This window comes from Dermacentor albipictus, chromosome 9 (genome assembly GCF_038994185.2).
Source record: "Dermacentor albipictus isolate Rhodes 1998 colony chromosome 9, USDA_Dalb.pri_finalv2, whole genome shotgun sequence".
In the NCBI taxonomy this organism is placed as follows: Eukaryota; Metazoa; Arthropoda; class Arachnida; order Ixodida; family Ixodidae; genus Dermacentor; species Dermacentor albipictus.
Window position 1 is genome coordinate 59,238,833 of NC_091829.1, and position 19,735 is coordinate 59,258,567.

The 19,735-nt window shown below is 47.1% G+C and overlaps 1 protein-coding gene across 4 annotated transcripts in view; it reads right to left on the bottom strand.

The window, feature by feature from the left end:
• LOC139049999 (uncharacterized) overlaps positions 1 to 15,806 on the bottom strand; it is a 52,464-nt gene extending 36,658 nt beyond the window's left edge. For 2 of the 4 annotated variants that reach the window (XM_070525991.1, XM_070525988.1), the window contains exons 1-7: positions 15,695 to 15,806; positions 15,499 to 15,615; positions 14,960 to 15,039; positions 14,830 to 14,862; positions 14,153 to 14,179; positions 3,663 to 3,776; positions 3,455 to 3,532 (exon numbers count right to left, since the gene is read on the bottom strand). Coding sequence is in view for 3 of the 4 variants with exons in the window: in XM_070525988.1 (XP_070382089.1) it covers positions 3,455 to 3,501 (47 nt within the window). In the remaining variant the exon portion in view is untranslated. The other 2 variants (XM_070525989.1, XM_070525990.1) reach the window with 2 other exon arrangements.
• Positions 15,807 to 19,735: the final 3,929 nt, after the last annotated feature.

A 19,735-nucleotide genomic window follows, 5' to 3' on the forward strand; every position in this document is an offset into this window, starting at 1 on the left:
GTGCGATGGTGTCATACCCGGCGAAGAGAGTCGGCGCTTGGTCCTCCTTTCTTGATCACTTGATCCCCCTGCGATCTTGCCTCGCAGACTGGCAATGCGCTTCTTCGAAGGAGGAAAAGGGGAGGGGGGTGCTCCTGCTCCATTGTCCTAGGACCCACCTGCTCCCGGCGCTACGGCCACGCAGCGGTAGCAAATGTCTTCTTCAAAGGCGAAGGGGGATGATTGGGCTCCATTGTCCGAGGCCCCCTTCTAATCCCGGCGGCGTACGAACTAGTTTGCAAGTGTCCTGCCTCAGGAATGTGGCACCCCTGCTTCTGCATTCCTCAATTAGCTGCGCTGCGATTCGGAGTGGTTTGGGGAACTCGAAGTTGCCTCAGGAAACGGCGCCATATCTAACAGAGGAAATATCTTGGCGCAAAAATGTGACGCGCTTTATCAGCCGCGGTGTACGCACAGTAGCGGTGTGTGTATGTGTTGTGAACTATTTTGCTTATATCGGTTTTAATTCAACGAAGAAAACCTGTGTCTCGGTATTAGCAGCATGAAATGGTAAACCTGCTCACTGTCTGATCGCTTGGCGTAGGGAGCAAAACATAAAGCATAAGAGCGCATGCTCGTGCACGGCCAACCTAAGGCAACCACGAAACATCTAAGCGGCAGGCACTATCAAATATTTGTGATGTACCGGCATCGTTCTCACGCATTCTAAGTCTAGTAGGCTTGAAGTTACCATATGTCTACGCTAGCCTTCCTGCATGAGGCCGATGGCGCTGCTCAACACAACGATTACTGCGGTTGGTGAACCAGCATGATACATATGTAAGCTGTGCGCTTCGGCATTGCCTTTTTCGCCTGCATACAGCCATAGTATATGAGAAGGATCGCATAAAAATAATGCGATGCCTATTTTTGAGGACAAAGTTTCCGTGATACGTGTGGGTGCGTCGTGTAGAGAAAAGAACGAACACAACCAAAAAAAATTCGATTATCAACTTCTTTCTCCAAAAACCAAGAGAAAACGGGTTAACGCCGCAATACGACCTCGCATAGTCACGCCGCACAACGTTTATAAATATAAAGCCGCTGATGCCGTATGCTTGGACCATGCGGTATATAGAACAAATATATCGGTAATCCAGCACCTACCACTGCTTAGGACGCTCGCGCACTTCGTAAACAGTCCCTTTGCTGGACAAACTTAATTCAGACTGTAAGGTATGCTGCTATTACTTGCCAAAACTATTTGATTCAGGCGCGGAAACCTCACCCATCGAACCAAGTAGTCACGCAATGTAACCTGCAGCAAACAGTTTGAACGCTTGTCAAAGTATAACATCACAGCTCCTATCGTAGCAGAACGGTACCTACGCTGTTAGGATCGTCGCGTATGTTAAATGGCTCCTAAACCGCAGCTTAGAAATAGAGGATAATACTGCTATAAGGTCACATTAGTGATTAGAACATTCAAAAATACGCAGCTGATCTCCGAAGCTGATTCTAGGCTTAAATATGCGCGCACACATCGCGCTGCGTGTTCCATCCACCTCAACGCCAGCATAAACTCCGGCCATGACGCCTCGAACCACTTCAGCACGTCTCACAGAACCATTTACCACGTAGAAGACGCGCGCCATACTAAATGGACTGCACGAGCGCGAAAGGAAACACCAGAAACTACCGGCCAGTGTATAACTCCCATGGAAAAGACCGCTTTCACCCAAGCCAGTATGGCGCTGCTCATAGGCGGTGCCACTGCGTTCACAATATGGCGGCGCCTAAGAAAAAACGGTCTGCAATGTACCCCGTTTGCTCCCTGCTATAGGCCGGTGCCTCAATGTCCTCTCAGGCTACATCCAACATTTTTCGTCGCATCACACGTTGTGCAGTCCCTAACTATTCTCGCATCTCTTCGTTAACCGCGAAGTCTATGTCCCTTATAGATTTTGTTGAAGTTTAGCGGGCCTTCCTAATTTGGTTGTACTGGATTAGTATTGCCACTCTGGTTCTCGGCATTTTTGCCAATGTCAGGCGCCATTCCTACCCTGGAGACGTGGTGTATATAAGCGACGGTAGAGTGCACGAATTGCCCCGTTTTATTATCAAGTATATCGTCGCAAGCTGTCAGTCTCCACAAGGTAATATCTTCCGTAGGCCCCCAAATCACTTTTGGTACAATTCTGCAAACTTCCTTCTCATGATCAGAAACCCCTATTGACGTTAAATGGTGCAATATTTTAATTTGAGAGAACGTCAGTTTGGGCATGTTGGTATTCCGTTTTAGCTTTTAGCCCACTAAAGACACAGGGACAGTTCGCGTAGACGTATACGAAGCGCTTATAATAATGTTAAACATTTTAACTTTCGCCTCAAACTTGCTGAACATCTCCCGCATAACTGCTCAGGATGATATTGGGCACGAGACTGTTGTGTAGCAATTGAGACGTGGCCGCTACAAGGACAAGCCGTATGGTCAAAAGGTTTCGCAGAACACATCAATCTGCCATGAGAGCATGCACTGGTTATTCTCTCTGCACTGCTTATTCTCACTACAGCTGGCTGCCAAAAATGCGATTAGCATTATTCGAGAAGCTCACCAAGTCTACGGTATGCATGTTTGTCCTCGGCTAACCTTTTTTTGCACCCACTTGGGTCCCTGCGTATATAGTCAGTGAGCCAATTGCATCGGGCTGTTGGGCCGAGGAAAGCGAGCTTGAAAATAACTGTCGGACAGACACGGGTCCCTTGGCAATGTCACACTGGTTATGTGCCGCTATTCAGTCAGTCTTTTTCAAACATCAACTTGGCTCGCTATGTTTGCGTCACCGGGTATGTGCGGCTGTTCAATGAACCTCTTGAATGACATGTTGGGTTTCTGGGTGTGTGCACTGGGTGTGGCTGCCGCACTTCGCTAAACCTCTTTGCCGTCAACTTGGGTGCGTATGTGTGTGCCCTTGGGTATGCGTTGCTGTTCAATGACGAAAAACTGTACTTTCAAGATAGCGCCTGCGGTGAACATAATGAAACCCCGGTAATATATTTCCATACAATGTTATGTGCATTTATGTTCGGACAGGTGTCACGCGCGAATTTCGTGGCGACGCGCCAGAGGGCGCAGCGTTTGCGGAAGGAAGCGCGAGCGAGGAGCCGGTTGCAGCACGTTACGCGTTTCAGCATTGGCCACATGCATACATGGCTTCGATGCTAATCGCAGTGACGCAGACATTCGTCTAGATGTGTTCTGCAATTTCTGCAGATCACATCTAGACGGTTGTATCAGAGGGCCGCATTTGCCCTCTGCTACAACCGCAGCGGATTACAATAGGAGACCAGAGGATGTAGTGCGGCTGTGAAGCACAGTAACGAAGAAGCGACACTGCTGACACCCGCAGTGTCGTTGGTTGTGCACAGGTTGCGTCTTAGAAATTCTGCAACGATGAAATCGGAACCTACTTACTTTTGAGCGTCGCGCATTTGCTTCGCTACAGAGGAGAGATGCGGCATCGGGAATTGGCGAAAACATGCGATTCAAACGCTGAAACGACCGCAGAAAGTGAAGGTAAATTTGTGTCAATCTAGACAGTTTTCTTTAACGGAAGTGGTCAACCTCAATTTCTTCACACACCTATACTTCAAGTGGTTCTTGTAATACGGGAAACGCTCACCATCCGACGTTTCCGTAGTTCGAGCCCCTTCAGATGGACCGCTGCTTCCACCGCCCCCTCCACCGCCACCGCCACCGCCTCCTCCAAAGATGTCCCCTTCTGCAGCGTCTTCGACTGCGCGGAGAGAGTAAATGTGAAGTCAGGGCATACGTGGAACCCATCATTCGTCCACAGTCATTCAAGTTCGCGTATTTTGTTCCATTTTTGCCTCTATGTGCGTGCATCTGCGGTAAGCTTCTGTATATTTGAGGTTCGAGGAGAGCACGCATCTGCTCCTCAAGCCCAACCGTGGCTGCGCATGGCGGTCCGCGCTGCTCCACACATAGGTGCAAGACATCAACCCGCCCCGGCCAAGGCCGGGTCGGAAATAAGCGATTTTTATCCGCTCTCGGGCCCCTGAGTCCTCCTATAACCCTCTGCATGAATACAAGGCACACTATGCGAAGCTGAAGTGAAAGAAAATCACGGACTAAATTGCTTGAGGCAACAACATGAAACGGTTCCTTTTTATGTCTAGGGAACACGCTTTTTTATAGCCAACAATGAAAAACAAACTGCAAGCTCCTCTCTATACAGTCCGACTGTGACCGTTTTTACGACTGCAATACTTTATCACTCTCGCTACGACTTGTGTGCATCGTACGTGCTGCGATGTGATTTTTTTTCGGCGTTTAACAAAATCCCGCAAAATACGAAGTAACACCACGTGACTGCGCTCGTGCGCTATGATATTGCAGCGCTCTCAATCGCGATTCGAGCGAAAGAACCGTGCGCGCGGCCGCGGCTCTAGGCATCGGCTTCACAGTGAGTCAGCATCTTTGGCGGCGGCACACGGAAAGGAAGCGCCGTCGTAGCCGATAAGCCATATGCTCGACGCACGGTTGAGAGCGCTACCATGCGATAGCGCACGAGCGCAGTCAGGTGGTTTGATTTCATATTTCTCGAGCTTTCTTTAAACGACGACAAAATCGCCACGTAGCAAGTACGTTGCTACAAAAAAAAAAACATGGATCGGCCGTTTCTGAGCGCCCTCTACAAGGCAACGAAACGCACCAGGCCATTAAGTGAATAGCAAGATTTTGCACAAATCATCCTAATTAATTAACCGGAACATAAAAGACACCCTAAGCAGCGCGCGCCACATGACGGCAAACCATATGCTGTTGGTTTCATTCTGCTGCGGCTAACCATTCTTTTTTAAATCCACACGACAAGCATGGCCCACAGCGTTTACTAGGGAAAAGAGCAGTGACATCTGGCAGCACAGAATACGCAAATATTTGATGAATAATTATAGTTTCCAAACTTCCCAATCGGCCTTTTACAGCACACCCTGGTCGAAATGTCGGAACAATATTTTAAAGTTCAGGTTTCAAGCGCGCAACAATTATCGCGTTCCGATCGCATCCTAATCGAGCACCGCGTAAGCTTCCCTTCAAAAATAAAGAACTTCTCCGACCATTACGATACTGCTTAACGCGAAATCTGAGCGCAGCACTATACGTTTCTTTTTTTTTTTCATTTCGCCATATATTCGCCGGGCCGGACGATCTTTCTCGTGCAGCACGTTGACGAGGGAGCGAAGTGTGACGTGACCGCCTCGGCTCTCCGGAGATGGCGAGCGACAGTACGTGTGCGACGCGTAGGCGTGATTCACAACAGACCTCCGGCTCATGCAGCGCTTTGTTTCCACATACGGTATCAGTTGCGTCATCGGTGAACAGACGACGGCGCTGCCCGGGCGCCATCTCGTAGTCGTCGTCTCTGCAGAGCCCGTCTTGCGCGGCAGTGCGCTTTTCTTCACAGGCTTTCGCCATGCGCTCCTCCTCCGCTTTCCTCCTCGCTCTCTCTTCGCTATCGCCCTCTCCCGCTGCGCTCCACCTTCGCTCTCTCATTTTTCGCCGTGCTCGTCCACTCGGTTACACCGAGGACGCCGACGTTCGCCGCAGGAACGGACGCTTAAGAGCTGTGCTCTAATATCTTGCTATAATCTAAACCAACACCACAAAGCACCTGTGCGAAACGCGACGTTGTGTTGACTTCCAAGTAACTGAAATGCTTTAGTGATACTTTATTTTGTGGTACGCGATATATATCTGCTGTTTGTTCGTCAAATAATTCGTGTGCTCGCCCTGAGGAAGAAATTGTTGTATACAGGTCACTTCAGACTATGAGCTCCAATTCATGCCTCGGGGAAGTACACATAAGCTGCGAATCAATAAACATTGTATCGCGTGAAGAAACACATTTTTTTGTTGCTTACCATCCGATGATCCCAGCAACAGGTAGCCGAGAAGTGCAACAATACCGATAAAGAAGCAAATGCCGACGACAACGCACATGGTCGTCACTGCGTTGGAGTCGTCACTGGAAATTTTAATATTAAAGCGCGCATTCAGGCCCGCACTTCATGCAATACAACGTCTGTAAGGGTTTTTTTAGCTTACGCACATATGAGTAGTCTAAGTACGTGATCGTTTAAGCATATTTCTTTGCGTCAAATGCTCAACAAACGCATGTCTCCGTAATCTGCTGTTACTGCTGTCTACTATAGGTACACACCACGCTGTGCCTCGAATTTTTCGAAAAACTAACACGAAGCCTAATCGTCTACCGTTCTCGACAGCACTCACGCTTGGGCATCCTCCCAGGAGATCACTGCGGATTTTAAAACGTCCAACAGTGTTTTTTTTATTTATCTCAATCGAAAAATCTGCTACACACAATGTTACATTACTAAGGTCAAGGTTGCGCCACTAATCATTGGTTTTACCGCTCATTACGAGGTCTTTAGCCTCTCAAGCTGTCTTGTTATGCTCCAAAATTAACCCCCATCTGCTAGTAAAATGACCTCGGTGTAGCCCGAGTGTGCGAATTTCTTTTCCACTTTTTTTTTAGTTGTCTGTCATAGCACAATTAAATAACGTTATGTACTGATATTCCTTATAATCTTCACGAAACTAACACGAACTTCACGAAACCGAGCCACAAGGGTAAAAGAAGAGCTGATTTTTAATGCACTTACAACTGCGTGGACCAGCCGTGTCAATACTAATCTAGCCAAAGTACAATCGCATAGGAAACAGGCCTCGGCAAAGACGTTTTGAAATTGTATTGCGATACACATACAGGATACGTGGGCGATAATTACATGATATTAAGATAAAATATGCTTGCCAAGTAACTGTATTCGATACGATATTCGCCCTGTGTATCTTAGGACACTTCGGTCCATGCGGTGTAATTAATAATGATAGCTCTTGTCTAGGAGCCACTGCAACTCTGGAACACCTTAATTCTAGATTTACCTTCTATCGACGGACTTTCTTCCTCTCTCTAGCCTACTTTCTCTCTACTCACTACTCTCTTACTCTCTACTAAGGTAACGATTCCTTCTCGAAGTATAATTGCACAACTATCTCATCATTCCGCAACAATCTAAGGCTGGAAATACGTATTAGATCGCGCCAGGTAAGCTGCGTAATCAGCCATTTCTTTATTGTCTGTCCAGTCGCAAAGCGGGTCAACGTCTTCTTTTGCTACGCGTTTATATGCTTTAGTAGTAGTCGCACATAAACCTTCCATCCGTAAATGCAGATTCCGCGCTGGATAGTTCGGCTTGTATCCTCGACACAAAACACAAGAGAATGTTTATAAGCTATACATTGCGCTGTACACTTGTCGTTCTCGGGCGAAGGTGAATGACAGAAAATACAACTAATTAATGCGTGAGCCACAGACACCAGAAAGTTCCACTCAGTCACCTACGTCACCGCATCATCTTAATGATGATATTGTCACGTGGTAGTGACGGTGAAGAAAGCAGCAATACGGTGGAATACAAAACTAGCTTTTATTGGGCGAACCTGTGCCCACAAAGACAGGCTAGACTTCCAGCACAACACGTGTAGTTATATCATGTTCCCATTTCTTGCCATATATATTACCCTCACCGCTTTGCAGCCTCGTAGAGGGGAGCGGGCGCATAGCAGGAGAGATAACCGGAATCATACTTACAGAGCAATTCACGCAGCAAGAAGAATAATTAGTTGCAGAGTGATTTGCTGCTAGTGTTACGAAGCATCAATAATAAGCAAGCTTCAAGGAGGAGAAATTCAAAATGTGAAACTGTTTTTAATAACTAAGTATGTTAATAAAGGGAAAATCAGACATCCACCGGTTCGTAGCTATTGCTACAAAGGAAACCCATAAGGATTCCTCGAAAGAAAAGCCTCAGAGTTGAAGATTCGTCCTGGTCCTGGACTCGAACCCGGGACCACCGCCTTTCCGAGGCAGCCGCTCTACCATCTGAGCTAACCAGGCGGCTAGCAGATGGCAGGGCGAAGTCGAATTTGTCGACAACACACGAAGCAAAGGCAAGTGTTTGACGAAGTAGTTCTGCCGAAACCCGCAAGGTGGAGAGATGTTAATAAAGGGAAAATCAGACATCCACCCGGACCAGGACGAATTTTTCTTCAACTCTGAGGCGTTTCTTTCGAGGAACCCGTATGGGATTCCTTTCTAGCAATTGCTACGAACGGGTGGATGTCTGATTTTCCCTTTATTAACTTCTCTCCACCTTGCGGGTTTCCGCAGAACTACTACGTCAGACTAAGTATGATAGTTCCGATAAAAGATAGCCCCGACATGCAATAGGTTGTTGCATTCGCGGCAGGCATTGGGAATGCAGGAATGAGAACAGCTAGATAGCAGTCCTTCAGCGAGGAACATTAACCATCTGAGAACGGTAACGTCGTTGTCGTATTAGCTTTGGTGGCGATATCTGGAGGGACCGACAGTTGCGATTGCGATGGCTTATCATGTGGAATATGCAAAGTCTAACAATCTCAAGGCGGAAAATGATAGATGCATGGTTAAGGGTTGCTTCCACAAGCATTACAATGGTTGTAGTGTGTTATATAGTTAAAATGGTGTGAGGATGTAGGTTATTAGTTTTTAGTTACGCAAGGGCCAGACACGACCAAGGAGCGCGATGCAGGAAAATGATGCGAGACTCTAAGCAGATCATAACTGGTTCGATAAGCTAGCGGTAGCGACGTTCCAACTATCGTTATCGTAAACCGGAACACGCCGTAATGGGTTTGCACCAGGGTGTGGAACGAAACCGAACCCGAACCTAAAACCGTATATCCGAATCGGAATTTAAGCCAGAACTTAACTCGAACCGATATTCTTCGAACTTGACTTCCACCCGAACCGAAGCTTTACCAAAAGAAATAATACTGGTTTAGTGCGGAACGGTTCATGCATGTGGAGCGATAGCGGGTGTTCTCAATGCAAGCAATTCTTCAAAATAAATTTCAAAGCGATTTCACAAAATGGATGACTAGAAAATTTGTTTTGCGAGCAATCTGTGCTAAGATTCACGCTTAGGCACAAGTTTAGTACTATATATATTCTCTTTATGGAGGCACTGAACTTTCCGTGCTCTTCTTTTCTAAACAAGACACATGATGAAAAAATATACACGCAGCAATGAATACATTGGCCGCATATTGACTTACTCTTTAGCACCTGTAAAGTACGGTAGCGAAAACGGTGAGCAAATGAGACCACTCAAAGGCCTCGTCAGCAGAGAGATAATAAACTCATGCAATTCTTTCGCGAAATAAATAGCTACGGAAGCAAGGCTTAGCACTGCATTAATTTTGTGCTTCCATGACGAATAGCTATTCCATAATTGAAGAGGCGTCGTCCGCAATATGTGGCTTAGAAGATGGATGGCTCAGCATCACGCAGTACGCAGTTGCAGACCAATACACCGGCTACCAAGCGCTGCTAATAGTTCTGAAACGTACTGCTAAGTACTCTTGGTAAGTGCTTCAGCAATGAAAGGACTATGCCATCTTATTGCTACTACGGCCTGTCTACATCTATCTAGCCTACTCCTTGACAGCATAATTAAATTAAACTGCGCGTGATATCTCGTCACGCTGCCAGTGTGTGCGCAATTTTTATCACTTGGCAAACAGTCAAGGCTGTACCATCCTTCGAAAGAATGCCCGGCTTGGCGGTATTCCGGCAAGCCGGGCGGTTTGCCGATTGAGCGGGGGCGTAAACTTGAGCGGCGAGATCGGTGGCGCCAGCTGGTGGTGCACAGCTCAACCACACAAGCACAGAGCCAATTACTATATTCTACTTAGCTCCTGGTGCAAATTTTCGACAGCGACGTAATCGTGTTCACAATCACGCCGCTGCCGAAAATTTGCACTTTCTGCACCTTCAATTCACGTGCACTTATAGTGACATTGCTTTCCCTCTTAGGGTGAACTTTTCTCTCCGGTCAGGCACTGTTACAAAAGTATGGCTCAGCGCAAGACCCGCTTTTGCGTATCGAAAATTTGTCGGATGTTGACGTCCATTTCATAGCGAAAGAACTGTGTCTAATGCGAATAGCGGTGTGCTTGGTGAAACGAACGCGAGCGGCCAGCGATTACTCTAGAATGCAGGATGAGTCAGGTTTAAGTGGGCAACCCACTTGACCCAAAGATCAGGCTTCGACGACCGACGACGGTGCCATGCTATATTTGTAATTGCTATATAAGTAATTGCTATATAAGCAATTATTCAAAATAAATTTCAAAGCGATTTCACAGAAAGAATGTCTAGTGCTTCGAGTGTTACTTATTGTTCGGCGCAGAAAATCGCCCATTGAAAAGTCGTCATGCACAGTAGCGGCGCTCTCTGATTCTTCGCCGTTCCTACAACGTGACAACAGAGAATTTTAGTGCGTCCGGTATTCCGGCAAGCCGGGCGGTTTGCCGATTGAGCGGGGGCGTAAACTTGAGCGGCGAGGTTGGTGGCGCCAGCTGGTGGTGCACAGCTCAACTACACAGAGCCAATTACTATATTCTACTTAGCTGCTGGTGCAAATTTTCGACAGCGGCGCAATCGTGTTCGCAATCACGCCGCTGCCGAAAATTTGCACCCGCAGCGAAGCAGAATACAGTAGGTTACTGCAATTTCAGCTTTGCGTTTGTCTGCTGGAGCTCTACGCCACCAGGCGGCTGCACCGCTCCGGCCGCTCACGTTTAAGCCCCCGCCCATCCGGCAATTCGCCCAAGCCGCCGCCGTTTGCCGGAACAGCGGACACGCTAAACGTCAATGAGCATGTGCTGGTGGGCTAGTTGGTTAAGCATGATAACAAAGGCGGCGCCGAATAAAACAACACACGAAGAAGGGAGACACGAGACCAGCACGTAGGCGCACTAACAACTGAGTGTTTTATTTCTTGACATAGTATTATACAGCTCCTGTCAAGGATCAAAACAACAAGAATTAAACAGGGCAGTCATCTGCATCGCATAAGGAAGCCAAGATACAGAATAACTTCTAAGTGTGGTTCTTGTTGTTTTGATCCTTGACAGCAGCTATATATTACTATGTCAAGAAATAAAACACTCAGTTTTTAGTGCGCCTGCGTGCTTGTCTCGTGTCTCCCTTCTTCGTGTGTTGTTTTATTCGCTGCCGTCTTTGTAATCACGCTAAAAGTCTCTAATATATTCGACAGCTGCGTACGCTTATACCGCGCCCTTCGTGTAGACCCTCGTTGCCACAACTGAGGTGTCTACATTGCGTTTCCTTAAAAATATGGTCACGCATATACACTATTTGCGGCGGTGGTGTAGCCCTTTCCATCTATAGCTCCTTGCCGCAAATGCGCGACGTGATCAAAGGAGAAGGGCCGTCAAGGCCACGTGCCGTTTGTGGCAAAGGAAACCTTTTTTGGACGCTACAGGTGATCGGCAGAATTTAGATAGGGCGTCCCAGCTAACGTTAGCCAAGTTGCTCAAACAAATAAAAATTATTAAACTGACGACGGAACCCCGTACCTCATATAATTGCATCAGGCACCTTGTTTTCATATTTATTTTTTTCGTCGAACAGCTTCGCTAACGTCAGCTGGGACACACGGTATACCGGGTGCTCTTACCTTTGCAACACAGATGTGTGTGTGTGTGTGTGTGTGTGTGTGTGTGTGTGTGTGTGTGTGTGTGTGTGTGTGCGCGTGTGTGTGTGTGTGTGTGTGTGTGTGTGTGTGCGTGTGCGTGTGTGCGTGTGTGCGTGTGCGTGTGCGTGTGTGTGTATCAGATATCATATATATATATATATATATATATATATATATATATATATATATATATATATATATATATATATATATATATATATATATATATATATATATATATATATAAATATATATATATATATATATATATATATATATATCAACCGAATATTGTCAGTACCGCTTCGTGTTGTCCCTTTCTTCAAGTCTTGTTTTTTGCTTGTGGTAACTTCACCCTATATTTACTGCTTATTATTGTCTTTCGTTGTCTCCCTCTCCTTTTTCTGCCACCACAGTTTCATAGGCGGTTAAAGAATTGTCGGCGATTACTGGTAAAAACATATGTACTGCTGACCTCGCTTCCCTGTTCTCTGCATTTGACTGTCAAAAACTAATCGTTCTTTTTCAACATACCCTGCTCCGTTTCTCGTCCCTCACGCTGTTCTCGCCTAACAACTCACGTTCCTCCTCGCCCTCGTTACAGAGGGAGATGATAAACACCTGCCGTGGAAACGAAGCTGACCTATGCCTAACGAACTCTTCCGGTCGAAACTTTAGCTCCGAGCCGAGGCTTCCCTCGTTCGCCACTTATGGTCATCCCATTGTGTCGTTTGTCTCAAAGGGAAAGTGTGTTTGACAGAAGCACTGCGTGAAACTCACCGGTCATCCCACTTTGGCTCATGGCTGCAAAACAAAAGAAGCACAACGAAGAAGGCATCGGAACGTTATCTCTTGTCACTTCTATACTGCGTACGCAACGCACTCGTGTCCGTCCGACAGTCGCCGCGCAAAACGCAACGGCTATGTCCATTGCATTAGCGGTTCGCACAGTGACGAAACACTGCCCAGGGCATATAGCCGGTGATCTTCATTTTATTTTATTATTTTTACAGCCCAGTTTTAACCCTTCAAGTAGGTTACTCCATGAGGTATGCGTAACATGTAAGAGCAATCGAGTACGTCATTGGCTAATTAATACAATTTCACTAATTAAGGGTGCTTACTAATTAATTTACAGCCCACGTACGTTGCAATTTGCGCAATTGCAGCTGGTGAGCTTGCGAGGCATATCGATTTGCAATAACTTCTCAGGATGGCACGCGTTTCCAGATCTGCATCGTCGAACTCGCTGTAAAGAAATGCAATGCTGTTTCACTAAATTAAAGAAAAAAAAGGTGTTGGTGTGTTGCGGCACAAAAATAACTGGAAGGCGAATGTATTTCGTGGCACGCTTCGAATATTAACATCACTAAACTGGCGCCATCTTGAGAATTCGTTCGAAGTGAATGCGCTACCTGAGCTCACCAATCACAAGTTGTAAATTGCAATATGTGCCATAACTGACTAAACCGTCGTACAGTTTAACTCTGTTAATTACTCATTTTGGGCTGTTCTATTTCTCGCGCAAATAATGTGTGCCCCATCGAGTACCTTATATCGCGGGTTAAAATTGTGCTGTCTGCCCCAAAATTAAGAAAAAAGAGATGGTGCAGTTCATAAAAAGAAAACATCTGGCACGACTCGAGCCACGCGGTACGGAATTGAAATTTTTGCAATAACATTTTTTTTTATTCGTACAGTAGCACAACGTGCCCACGAGATGTGACAAAATCAGGCAAGCGCTGGGTGCCTCTTGACAAAGTTCGACGACCCGGGTAGCCCACTGGATACTCACCGGTTCGGGGGTAAATGCACGCAACTACGCAAGACACACACTGACGGGGCATAATTAGCGTGCACTCCTCGAATGAAATAATGAACAGGTAAATTATATGCAGTGGTGACTCCGAGCGCAGGCTTCCCTTGTTCACCCGCTGGTTATCAATTTGTTTTCCGTCCTCCCGTAACCCCGTTGCCAGAAACAAACGTAGCGGAATCTAATCACTGACGAAGTACAAAAGAAAGACATTTAGCAGAAATATCAACGGGAATGCATAAAACACACGAATATAAGTAAGAATATATGTAAGATAACTTAAATCCTTAAAAACGACCGCAGCTGTAAATCAATCTCTAACTTACACACTTACACCCAAACAGTGTAAGCGTGTTTGTTGTAGACCCATTATTCATTTCTAACGTTGCAAATTATCGTTGTAATTTATCGAGGTGAATTACTTTTTTTTTCTTTGAAACACTGGACTAGGTACACCTATAGGGCTCAATCCTGGCGGTACCGGGGAAAAAAAGAAAAAACGGACGCAGCTTGCACATGTCTTGGAACGTAGACCACAACCCCGCTGTGCCACCAGTTTCTACGCATTCCTTCATATATCCGTGATTCGAACAATCCCTAATGCGTGCATAAGACGCATGTTTGTCAGTCGCGGTGTCGCGTTGGTGAGAGACTTAAAGAAGCAGAAAAAGGAAAGGCGTCGCCTTTAACTGTAGTTCTTACCCGACGACTCAATCCCGGAGAGCCCGTCTGGAAATGAGAAATTTTAAAAGCAAAATTACGCCAGCAAAAAAAAGAAGATATCTGCATCAAGGGAAATTCATTTTCTGTTAAGCTTAAGTAATTTCTCCGTTTTTCGCTTCACCCTCTACGGTCTGACACCACCGCCCGTGGTCAGTGTCGGTGCACAATATTTACACATATTATACCAAAGGGAAGTTAAACAATACTCTTGGTTTCAACAAAACAATGATATATCAACGTATACAAGGCTGTAAAAGCCTTGTAGGACGACCAGACCAACGGAGTAGGTAACGGAAATAGCGCTGATCGACGTAAAAGTAACAGAGCGAAACCTACCCACATCAACAATTGTTTCAAAAACGCAGCGTTTTGACGCCTAAGACAGAAGCTGCAGGTTCTATTACCACTGAACGTTTAATGCCAGGTCCAGTTACAATCAGACATTTAAAAAAAAAAGAAGGAAAAGACGAAAATGTGAGAACTATCAAGACTACTAAAAAACTCATGTCAAAGCGTGCCCGTAAATGAAAACTGGCGCATTTAAGCAGACTCCGAGCTGCACTGTGACAAATGGCACTCCGACACACGGGGTCGAAAACAAGGACGAAAACAAAAGTGACTTTGAAAAGAGCCATGCGCTCGACGATCGAACTCACCGCCTCCGAATGACGACATCTCAGACATCTCAGCTGTAGAAAAAAAGGGGGCGGAATCGGGCGTTAAACACGTTAGGAGCGTGTTACGGGCGAATTGATTCCGGAACTGGTAGCGGCTACCGGGACTTACTCATGGCTGAAGTGGATTATTCGCTCGAAGCCGGAGAACGATCCAGGAACAGAGCCAGAGGAATCTTCAGCAGGGGTGCACTGCGAAGAGTTAAAGCAAAGCGTATGAGATCGAGACCAAAACGCATGAGCAACAACACCGCTAGCCTTCTGCACAGAAGCTGTTAAATCATGTGTCCAGCAGCGCGCGCAAACAAGCACGAACGCACTCACGCTCACGCACACAAACTCACATATGCGTCGTCATTCACGAGAATTCTTTATTTACTGTGGCTATGATCGTCGCCAAACAGGACTTTAGGGCTTGGAAGTTAAAACCGGGGACAAGGGGAGCAAATTGCGTTAGGCCTAACGAACTTGCAAGAAACTGCCAGACGGCAGAGAAGGGGAGCAAGGTTGGCACGACGTCTGGAAGTTCTGCAACCGCTCTAACGGTCAAACGGGACTGCCTAAGGCAAACGGGCTACGTTTTTCCATGAGTGACATTTCCCCTTGCGCAGCAGCGTTCGCATTTCCCGAAATTACTATAGCATAGCTTACGTGCTGCGGCAGCACGCGGTGCTTCTTGCAGCGCGACGTGTCGTCTGGAACCCTGTCGTCTGGAAATCGTCTGGAACACCGCGCTCGGTGCAGAGGCGGAGGCCTACTTTCGAAGCGCTGGAAGATTTCACACGTCAAAGGAGGAAAAGGCGGCCTTAAGAGGCGGTGTGGCTCGAGGTGAGAGATCGGCGCTTACCGAAGAGCGTATACGTCCGCTATGCTGCACACGTCACCGAAGGAACGAGACCCAACGGTCGGGGGCACGCAACGGTCGCGCGAAATGCGCGCGCGGTGGCAGCCGTTAAGAGACGACGTCGGAAACTGTGGCGCATACCCACTGTGGGAGATCGGCCAAGAATCATTGCCAGCACTGATCCCTACCACGTTTTGCCCCCTAAAGTTATATACCGGCGATCTATAGGTTTGATTCTTGGAAGCAGCAGCAGCAGCAAACGACTTTATTGTGGTCCTGAGGAGCTAAGCGGGGGCCTGCAGGTCCCTACCCAGCCGCTGGCTAGTCCCATGTCGGAACAGAGAGGCCATGCCTCTCCGCTCGTTCACGGGCCCTCTGGACAGCCAGGAGCTGGACGTCCTGTCTCGGGTCTGTGATGGCGTTCGTCCAGTCTTCTTCTGTATTAAAATCCTGTAACACAGGGCACTGCCAGAGCATGTGGTTTAGTGAGCTAAATTCAGTGCCGCAATCTGGGCAGAGTGGATCGATGTCCGGGTGGAGCTTGTTCAAAAGGCCCCTAGAGGGGTAGGACCCCGTCTGGAGCATGCGAAGCGTGCTAGCTTGTGGCCTGTTGAGCTTATGATGGGGGAAAGGAAAACTCTGCCTATTCCCTCTGTAATGAGAGGTGATTTCCTGAAAGGTAACCAGGGGATCACTGTGGACGAGCTCTCCCGAACTCACCCGAGACACCATCCCGTCGCGGCATACGAAACCTCGCGCACGGTCGTGGGCTATCTCATTGGGGTTCAGGTGACCCGGTAATACGTCTGGTCCCATGTGAGCTGGGAACCAGACTATGTGGTGAACAGTGTCAGACGGGTGTTTGCCGTTTAGAATCCTGGCTGCTTCTTTGGCTATCAATCCCGATGCGAATGCTCTAACAGCTGCTCGGGAGTCCGTGTACACCGTAGTGCGTTTTGAGTCAAGTAATGCGAGAGCTATAGCAGCCTGTTCCGCCACATCGACCGAGGAGGTTTTCAGCGAGGCTGCCGAGAGGAGTTCTCCCCTGTCATTGACTACGGCTACGGAGAACTTGTTGGCACTGGCGTGTCGCGCCGCGTCAACAAAGGTCTCCGTTCCGGATATGTTCTTTAAGAAAGCTCTAGCCCTCGCTAACCTTCGACCTTTATTGTGTTGGGGGTGGACATTTCTTGGAAAAGGGTCTACAATAAAGGAGTTCCTTGTCTGAATATCAAGTTCCGTGATATTTTCCTGATTGAAGCTAGGAAGCAGTAGAATTTTTCGCACAGTGGTGACCCGAGCCATGGTGACATCGGCGACTGAGTCTTAACGGCGGAGTGAGCGTGAAATTCGAAGAGCTAGGGTTGTTTTCACAACCTTTGTTGACGCTATTGGGTTATCTTTTTTTTACCAAATAATTTATGCCTCTGTCCGATTGCAGCTATACACAGCAAACAATTTTCTGCCCTCTATTGTACGACTCCAAGTGAAATCGGCTGCCGTTTGCAAAGACGACAGCGAAGGAAGTCCTTGCACATGCGCGTTCGGGACGTCGAATTTCGAACGTGCATAACTTATTTGGTGGCGCCACCTCGTAGCCGTACACGTCAGTACGCTTTAGAATTCTCAATATCAAACGTTCGCACGCTCGGGCGACTCGTGTCCTGTGACTGTCCTTTCAACAGCCACTTTTGATCGCACTGCTCTAGCCGAAGTAGACGGAAGGCTTGAATGAACGAAGAGTGGCGATTCCATTCTGTTAAATTGGGTGCATTTAGGAGGACGAAGAAAGAGACGGGGAAGGCAGGGATGTTAACCAGAAAAACGTTTGGTTGGCTGCCCTACGCTGGAGGAAGAGAAAAACAGAATAGAAAGATGAAAGAGAGAGGGGGGAAGGAGGAGGGGGAATTGTCGCACGTGTGCGAACGAAACCACTAAGTGAAAGGCGTTCAAGAAGGCCAGCGACAAATGTGACAAGGCCGTGGTGGCACTTTTGTGTTTCTTGACGGGTAGCTCCATGGAGTGCAATGAAAACTAACCGGTAGCCTCAATTTCGATATCTGCTTGAATTGGGCAGTATTTTGGATTATGAGTGCTTTAACGCGCGTAGTAGACCATTTGCTGGAAACGATTGTGGTCATTTAGACATAGATTTAAATAGATAATAAATAATTCTATAATAGTACTAGGCCTGGAAGTTAAAAATATTTAAGGCATTCGCTGTAAAAAAAAATGCCTTGGCAGTCAATATCGCTGCCCCAGATTTCGCCACGACGGCACCATAACCATTGGCCCGGCTCCGTGAGCAGCTACTAAGCTGTTCACTTTCATTATCTTTCTTCCCTAGGCGGCAGCGCATTGTCTTGACTAGCGGCGCGCAAGATCGACCTGAATATTGCGTCGTGCATCGCTTCTGCGACCAAACAAGCTTTCGGCGGCACACGTTGGCTGCTATATTGACATCAAAACCTTAAACTGTTTGCCTTCGAAAGAACAGCGTGAATAAAAATCGAAAGCAGACTGGCCACAAGGAATACGCTTACGGGGCCATACTATTCATGACAGCATCACAAAAGGTTAGGTGCGGTCCGGTTGACTTTACACGTTAGCAAGGATTGACTGACGGGCTAGTTGGTTCATTATCACAGGAAGAACACCGCTTCAAGTTGTTAGCGCAGTGTGTGTGCAGTTCCTCCTTTGTGTCCCGTCTTGAAGCGCTGTCATTTCTGTGACATTACAAGCGTTATTTTTCAGCGTCAGTTATACTTTCCAAGAGGGTTTACTCGGAAAATGTTTGTCCGCATAGCTCCTAAAGAAGCATGTTTAATCAAACTATTTTCACTCAGTTCGATAATCTCGAGGACTGGCTCCAAACTGCTCATTTTCATTAGCGACTGAAGATCAATTAATAAATATTTAATGAACGTAGCTTTGTTAATTACGCACAAAAGTTCTCAACTTACTCCGCGCCCAGAGGTTACCAATCTGAACACTCGAATGACGAAATGATGCCACCAATACTTCTATTGGTTTAATAGTTTTGTTTGGTCCAATTAAAAGCAGCCGGCATATTGATGGTGCTGTAATGAACAGAATTTATTGATAGGAAAGACAAAGAGGTCGACCTGAGCTAGTGCGCTCTAGTCTGCTACTCTGCACTGGGGAAGAGGGAACGGGAGTGAAAGTATTGGGATGGATGATGATAAGAGAAGTGGTGAGTGCTTATGTACTTGAGACAGTTGCCTCGCTAGAGCCGCTCGTCGAGCTTGGTGTCCTGCAGGAACTTCAACAATACTTTTGCTGCACGCACTGAAATTGCAGTGTCAGGCCATGGGCCAAGGATAGCTTCCTCCGACAGTAGTTGTCTGCCAACGCTGGCTAGGAAACTGTCTAACATCCTTCGCTCCAGCATATATGCTGGGCAGTCGCACAGTACGTGTTGCAGTGTTTCGGGCATCTGGCAGTGTACACAATCAGGGTTGTTCGATTGGCCGATGAGGTGTGTGTAGCGACGCGTGAAAGCAACGCCGAGCCGAATCCTGTGTAGCAATGATGTTTTGCTCTGTGTAAGCTTCGGGGGCAAACAGAATTTACTGTCTGGGTCAATCGTATGTAGACGTCTGTGAATGTTATCAGAGTGGGCTCTGTAAGCCTTTGTAAGGTCCTGCATCAGTGCCTTGATCATGGAGTTAGTGTCAAGTCGCGAGTAGGCAATCCGTACTTCATCAGAGGAAGAGGAGGCCGATCTTGCCTCATTGTCAGCGAGTTCATTACCAAAGACACCACAATGGCTAGGCATCCATTGAAAGGTAATCACGTGGCCACTTAACTCGGCACTGTGATAAAGTTCGACGATTTCCAGCACGAGCAGATAGTATGGTCGTTTCTTTAAAAAGTATTTTAGCGCCTGTAGCGCTGATTTGGCATCGCACAGTATCGTCCATTTATGGGGTGTCTGCGTTCTCATAAAACGGACAGCCTCTCGTATTCCCGCAAGTTCTGCAGCCGTAGATGTCGATTGGTGGTCTAATCGAAATCGAAATG